Source organism: Populus nigra, chromosome 1 (genome assembly GCF_951802175.1).
Source record: "Populus nigra chromosome 1, ddPopNigr1.1, whole genome shotgun sequence".
NCBI classification, from domain to species: Eukaryota; Viridiplantae; Streptophyta; class Magnoliopsida; order Malpighiales; family Salicaceae; genus Populus; species Populus nigra.
In genome coordinates this window covers 36,925,183-36,933,347 of record NC_084852.1, presented here as the reverse complement: position 1 = coordinate 36,933,347, position 8,165 = coordinate 36,925,183, and the positions used below count along the sequence as shown (strand labels likewise).

Below are 8,165 nucleotides of genomic sequence, written 5' to 3'. Positions count from 1 at the left end.
TATTAAAAATGATATGCTCTCTCTTTTCGTTCCAAGAAAGATTTCGTCTAAATAAATTAAATAGCAAAAATCTATTAACAAATCAAACATCCCTTTTTATCCCAATGGGGATTGCTTTTTATCTTTTGGTCCCCTTCCCTCACAATTTCAAAATTATGGGAATTCCCACATTGTTATGAGTTTTTCACTTTCCAACATTATCTAGATAACCAATAGTTGTTCGCCATGTGTACCCACTTGACACCCAACCCCATTCCTCATTTCCAACCCAGCTTGAGCCACCACTGTAGCAGTGCCCGCCGTGCCACCAACCTTCTTCCTCTTCAGGGACGCACTCTCCACCGACGATGACCGCTCCGGCGACGACCTCTTCGAAGTCACTCTAACCGGGGCAGGCTCGCCGGAATTCACCCTCAACGGAAAATTCAACAACGCCCTCGACCCACGCATTCTATAGGCAGCACGGTCGTAAGCCAACGCTGCATCCTCCGCCGTCTCGAATGTCCCCAACCAAACTCGGGCCCCATTCTTCGCCGGGTCCCTAATCTCCGCCGCGAACTTCCCCCACGGCCGCTGCCTCACACCCCGGTAATGCTTCCCCTTGGACGGAACAACCGCCGGCTCAGCTATCGGAGCCTCCGTGCGCGGAGGGGATATCGTCAAGTTCTCAGAGGGTTCTAACTTCACCGCTGGAAGATTGGACTCAATGAATTGATCGGTTTTGAGTGACGGGACCCACCCAACGGTGACGGCGTCGCTGAGGACACCGTAAAGGAACATATCCTCAGAATCATCGACTTTGAGTGGCAAGTCTCCCCAGTTTTCTGTCAAGCAAGGGTACAAGCTGCTGAAGCTTGTGCTCCTGCAATAAACAGGGACTGGAGTACAAGTAGCAGGGGTGGTTGCTGCTGCTGCTGACATTGCACTGTTAGTACTTGCTGGATTAAAGCAGCTGCTGGCAGTGGTAGGAGAAGTAGGTTCGCCTAGCAAATGCATGCGAACAGATTCAAGAAAGGCATAATCGGACTGATCAAGAAAGTTCTCTCCGTACATTTTTACTCGTATTTGTGTAGGCAGAGGGAGAGATTTTGATCTGACGATGATGTAGTGATTTTGTTGAAGTCTTTTCTGGAGAGGATTTTTGGGGGCATATATAGGGAGAAAGGTGCATGTATTTACCATTTAGGAAAGTTGAGGAAATTATTAATTTAATAAGTGGTGGGCTGGGTTTCGTTTTCGTCACGTGTTTAAACTTCGCGAGATTTGTTGGGGTCTTTTACATGAGAGGGATGATGTCGTTCTGTCTTAGAGCAGCAAATTGTTGCTTGTCTCTTTCCTTGTCCATTTGCCCGCCTTGTATAGCGTGTTTCGTCGTGTTTTTTCCTTGTCCATTTGCCCGCCTTGTATAGCGTGTTTCGTCGTGTTTGATAGTGTGATTGTGAATATTTTTTAAATAGTTTTTTATATTAAAATATATATTAATAATATTTTTTTATTTTTTAAAAATTATTTTTGATATCAGCACATCAAAACAATCTAAAAAATACAAACCACACTTAATTTTAACAAAAAAAAAATTAAAAATTTTAATAAAACATAATTACAAACACAATGCTAAATGGTGCTGTAATCACCAAGTTTTTTACGTGTTTATTTTAAGAACAATCTACCCTCTTTTACAAAATAGGAGACAGAGTGAGTGTTTACTAACTAATGTAATTGAAATTGCTTTTTTAACCCTTTTTTTAATCTAAAAATAATGTTTTTACTTAAATAAAACTACTTTAGAGTAAACAAATATTGAAATTATACTTAAGTAAAACTATTTTAGAGTATTTGCGTGTTAAAGTTCTTAGAAAATATTTAATTTAAATTTTTTATTATTTTCAAGGATTAGTTTTTTATTTTTAAAATTTTAAGTTTATTACTCCTCGCTTAAATGCTTAAAGACTTTCTTCAACGAATCTCTCAATATTTTAATAATTCTTTTTATTTAAGTTTACTCTTAAACAAAATATGGTAACAAAACAAAATTGATAATCATTCTAACAAAATGATTAAATGATTAAATAAATGGATCTATTTATTTAGTTTATAATCATGCAAACATATTAAAAAAAATGGTAATCTTGCTATTATTATAAGAAGCTACATATATATTAAGCAAATATATAAACTTGTAAAAGATATAGGAAAAACAATTCCAACCTTACATAAAGTCTTAAATAAATTAAAATAAGTCTAAGAAAAACTTGAAAAAAAATAAATAGAATATATAGTTGAATGTGAATTTAAACTATATATAAACTTGAAAATATTTTAATATATAGTTGAATGTGAATCTAAAACCATATCAAATAAATAAATAGAACATTATTCCAATGAGATATTCGATGCAAAAAAAAAATTGTTTGAAAAAACTATACATTAAGACTTCACCCAAAGAACTATTAATTTCTTTTGTTAAATGATATAGAAACCACAGTATAAAATCGTTTAAAATAACAGTGTGTGAACATGATATAAATTAGAATATAACCCTGGTTTTTTTAATATAAGAAACTTCATACAATGTCCTTTTTAATTAATATTGAAAGGGTTTGTATGGTATCTTCAAACTTTTAAATGATGGTAAAAGGTCATGACGATTGATCTTAACCATTTAATTAAAATACTCGTGCCCCATGCCGACTTGGAGAGGAAGGATGGTCATAGTTCTTAAAGAAATTAAGTAAATCATCTAGATTTTTAGAGGAAAATTGAAAGGCTTCGATCACTATTAATATTTTAGAACAACACTAATTAATATAATCAAATTAAAGAAGTTTTTCTAAAACCTCCATCGTGTGGAACTAATTATGGAACCATGCTACTAGCTAGATTCATTCGTCCAATTAAGCTCTAGATCCTTGAGATGTTCAGTAAAAGTAGCATTACTGCTATGTTTTAACAAGTAAAATCCAAGAGCCTTCGGTCTTCCCCTCTCCTCTCTCGTTCTCTCTCAACAAAACACCACCTCTTTTTAAACCCTAGTTTGGATTGTCGATGCCAATCCTCATTTTATTGATTTTCTCTTAATTTCTTTTATATGGATGAGTTTTTCCTCGTCTTTTTATGTAGGTAATTATTTCACACCAACAGAGAGCCCTGTAATTATATGCTTCAGCGCTCAGTGGTTAATCTTTTTTTTTTCTGGGTTTTATTCATTAGCTAGCTTGATGCACGTTAATCATTCTAACAATCAAATTGATAAAGGCAATTAACAAAATTCTCGTTCTTTGGTGTTCCAACATAACCTGCTTCGATTAATGCAGAACATTTTTTCCTTGTATAAATTTAGGAATCAATGTACAAGGTGAGATCTGGGAACGAGGATGGATGGGCATGCCTCCCTAATTAATATCCAAACCCCACAAAAATCAATTACTTGAAATCTTATATATTCATGCATTACATCCACGTTTCATCGCCTTTTATTACAAAAACGACCCTTAAAATTAACAAAAGGAGGGATTAATTTTTGCAAACCTTAAAAAAGACAAGAAAAATTCTTGTTCGCAGCATAAATATGTTCGTGCAACAACAATATATAAGTTTTTCATTGTTTTTTGTCTTTATAGTTATCATATTTTGTTCGGGATTTGACACGATTCAAAGCTCGGGTCGTGGATTTGTTATGTCAACTTTAAACAACTTTATCTGTTTTTAATTAAACAACATTACTTGAACAAAAAAAAATCCTAAGATTTGATCTAGTTAAGTCTCAACAATATTTGAACAAGTCAATTAGGTTAATTATATTTGATTAGATTAACTCAAGTTTTATCGAGCAAACTCCAAATCAACTCAAAATGAACCTGGCTAATGAGTTACCGAGTCGATTTATTGGGTCGGTTCAAGTTTAATAACTATAGTTTTTTCAAGGTTTTCATTTATTTTGTTTTGTTTTTGTTGTATTCCATGTTTTCAATTATTTAAGTTTTATCATGTCTTCTTTTCTAGTTTACTTTACAGCAGGATGTATTTTTGTCATAATAGTGAATCAATTAACCTGAGATGAAAAAATGCAAGAAAGAACAGGAGGTGTTAGTAAAAGAGGAGAAATCAACTCCTTAAAAGAAAAGAAAAGAAAGAAGAGAAATGTATTTTTTTTTTAAAAAAAAAGATAGAAACAGAGGGGCAGGTCGAGTAATCGGCGACCAGGGAGGCCAAAAAAGCATGAAAGACAGAAACCTTGCTGCTTGCAATAAAGATACACCCGCCCTGGACACTTTGCTAGATTTTCAATGCATGAGGATAAGTCTCCCACAAAGTCAAAGTTCCATTAAGATAATCAATCCATGAACGTGACACACATTATAATCAGATTGCACTTCCTCCATCTCTTCTTTATCTCACCTTCAAGGAAGGTGCTTATCTTTATATGGGTGCCCCCTTTTTTTTAACCATTTTAATATTAATTAAGGAGGATTAGCTTTCAAATCTAATTAGGATTCGCCCTCTTGCTATGGTACTTTTCGACTTTGTTAATGTTTTTATATATATATATATATATATACACACACACACACACTAGCTTGTGTTGTTTTTATATTGCCACTTGTGGCCAATCTTTCATTATTCGAAGATCGGCGGCCTTAGTTTAATATTTTGCTGGGGCTACGAAGATATACATTGGCTAGTTGGGCCTCGTCGGCTAGGCAAGGATACTAATTTGTTCCCCAGCTCATTAATGACACTTTATTAGTTACGATTAGTAGCCGATGTCAACACATTAGGAGCTCTAATTCATGTTGTGTGCTAATTCTACTTGTCGTTTTATTCATTCAAGCGAAAATCCCGATTCAACGGTTTTTTCAAGGGCAGCTTGCACAGCTTAGAACTTCCAGCATCAGAAATTTGAGTGTTCAGATTAAAAAAAAAACTCTTTCTTTACCCGTGGATGAATATTATCACGAGTATTTGCTTTTTGTAAGGGCTGTGTTTAAAAAACTAAGATAAGACACGAATTCTCAATTCTAAAAATAGACCGAGTGGATTTGCTAAAAGTATTGCGTCTTCGACCTTCACTCATCGGAGAGTTACATATTAGCGTAATTGTAAAAATTAGAATGGCGTTACAGGTCAACCTGAAATATATATATATATATATATATATAGAAAAAACCATAGCTAACAAAGTCAAAAATCCACTTTGACCCACTGACCGAATAAACCTAGACATAATATTAAAAAAAAAAAGTTAAAAAAACATTGTTTTGATCATTGTTATTTACTAGGCCGCGTAAACATATAAATGGGTGTTGTCAATTTTAAAAAAAATTAAAATGTGAATTGAAAGCTTTACCTCTGTTTCAGATAAAATTAATTATCTATCATATATATTAATAAATTTAAAAAAAATTATCGTGTGTCTCGTTTGATGTAACAAGCCAAGAGACAAATTGATTGTCCCATTGAAATGATGATTTGGCTCTAAAAAACTTTTTTATGTCGCCGTTTTTTAATCAAGCTTGAATGTGAAACAGTGGATCATCCAAGGATTAAATCAAGGGGAAATTTTAAGAAGTAAAATAAAAAGAAGATAATATATTATATTGACATGGATAACCTACGAAATTTACAACTCTAATAATGAAAAGGACTACAATAAGCTAGCCTATTTGGGTAATCTATTTCTTTTCTTTTCCTTCCTTTATTTTCTTCTCAGGTGAGCCTTATATGGGTCTCAATTTGCCTTGAGTTAGATGAAATATTGAACTAAATTGAAAAGTTATAAAAGATCTGAAGATAAATTTTTTTTTAAAAAAAATCATATTGCATCGACCTCGAATAACCTGGATTAACTAGTGAGATTCACAACTTGAATCATAGACACGATCACACTACCACAATAAAAGGTAACCCAATAGGGAAATATATCCTTTTCTTTTCTCATTTCTTATTCTCTCTCATGTGGGGCCTAATTAGCCTTAAAAAACCAAACAAGAAGAAAGACACATTGCATTAGTTGAGTGAACCTCCCAAACTTGTGAATCGGGTCACTCGAGTCAACTCGTCAAACCCACAAAATAAAAAAAAGGTTACCTTGTGAAATCCATGAACCGGGACAACCCGGGTTACCCTACCAAACTTGCAAACCAAGTCATGAACTCCATAAAGTTTTGTATGTTTTTTTTTTCTGAAACCATTTTTTTATTTAATTATATGTTAAAAAATAAATGATCATAAAATAAAGTAAAAAAATAAAGTACAATTCTCAATCGGCTTAATATTAAAGGAAAAAATAACAAAAATCAATTAAAAATTTCTAGGACTAAATTGAAAAACTTTTAAAAATCAAGGGACTAATCTAAAAGAAAAAGGGGATGGTGTTTGGACTTGTAAACGTAAGGAAGGCCTACATCTTTTAGGCAACACATGAGCCTTTCTTTAAGCTCTTTGACTTTGTTAAAATCATCACGAAAACATCTTACTTGGGGGTGTGTGTATCTTAAGAAGGTTTGTGTGGCTCTCACAACCTATTCTTTTTTTTTTTTCTTGATTTTTATGATTGGATTATGTTATTTTTCTCTTCATACTTTAGTGTTTTTCTATTCTTCAATTTCAATCCATTTACTCTTAATATTTTAACAAATGAAAAATACAAACATTATTTTGAAAAATCAATCACTGAAAAGATATTAGGACAATTACTTGATACAGTAATTAACACATAAAAAAATTCAAAATAAATTATCAACCGTAAATGATGATGAACATAATTTAGAAGGATAATAAAAAAAATTTAAATGACTTAAGAAAAAAAAACAAAACTTGAAAGCACCTTTCTATCTTAAAACAACAAAAAGGTTATTTCTTTGAATTTTTTTTAAATTCTGGTCTTTTATTTTAAATTTCATTCAAACAAGAAAATTAAATTCTTTAATGTGAAATCAAGCATTAATTCTATGATATTTTTTTAAATATTATAATAACCATATAAAAAATAAATTAAAATAAATTATCAACTCAAAATATCATCAAACACTTAATATAAGAAATAAATAAAAATAATAACAACCTAACACACTAGATGTTTAATAAAAAAATGGCGCATTCTTCAAGAAATTTGCCCAAAGAACATCAGCAAAACAGGGACGCTGAAGCTGACCGATTCCGTCAAACTTTTCTCTCTCTTAATGAAGAATATTTGACTGTCCATTATTAGTAATCAATCCCTATTTGGTTCCTCACTACGTGCCAACAAACAACACATGCGTGCACCTCTGAACTTTGAATTTTTTTTTTAAATTCTAGCCTAGAGAAAATATTGATAAAATAACATATTATAAAACATATTTTAAAAAATAATACAATTTAAAGATTCATAAATAATATTTATGATTCGTGAGTTATAAATTTTTCAAATTATAAATTTGTCTAACATAACATTCAATTAAAAAAAAAAGAGAGAGACAAAAAAATTGAAAACACACCAAAATTTCAATAACAAAATCACTAGTATTTTGATCAAATCAACTATATGAAGAAAATTACTAATAATAATTGAAATGAACCACACAAATAGCCCAAAAACAAGTAATTTCTTACACTTTTAAAAGAGTAATATAACTCATTTCATTCTATGTTTATAATTTTTTTTGGTATTGATGAATTTGATTTTTCTAATATTTTTTTTTAGAGTAGTAGTGATGTTGTTATTAAAATTTTAACGTGTTTCTATAATTTTTTTTATTTATATTATTTTTTAATTTTTTTATATAGTGTTATTTTATTAAAGTAATTTTTTTTTAGAATCCCAGTAAACTCCCTAAATTTCTCGTGAAACGACAAAAGAGTAAATGCAAGCAGTTTTTGTCTTGGAAATTATTTTCAGAGTTCCTCATAAAAAACCATCGAAACTCCATCACGTGTTTTAACTAGGGGGCTGCCCGGATCCTTCTTGCCTTGCATTTGACTTGACTGGCCTATCAATCTGCACTCTCAAGACTTTTAAGTATTGTCTACGAGGCTGTTTGTTTCTGTATTTAAAAAAGTATTTTTAAAAATTTTAAATTTTATTTTATTTTAAATTAATATATTTTGATGTTTTCAAATCATTTTGATATGTTAATTTCAAAAATAATTTTTAAAAAATAAAAAAATATTATTGACATATTTTT

The 8,165-nt window shown here is 31.4% G+C and overlaps 1 protein-coding gene across 1 annotated transcript; it reads right to left on the bottom strand.

Annotated features, from left to right (window-relative positions):
* Positions 1–1,137, bottom strand: LOC133680799 (ethylene-responsive transcription factor 1A-like). Its single transcript, XM_062103794.1, has one exon. The coding sequence runs from the start codon at positions 1,051–1,053 to the stop codon at positions 202–204; it is 852 nt and encodes a 283-aa protein (XP_061959778.1). The 5' UTR covers positions 1,054–1,137; the 3' UTR covers positions 1–201.
* Between the last annotated feature and the right edge of the window lie 7,028 nt (positions 1,138–8,165).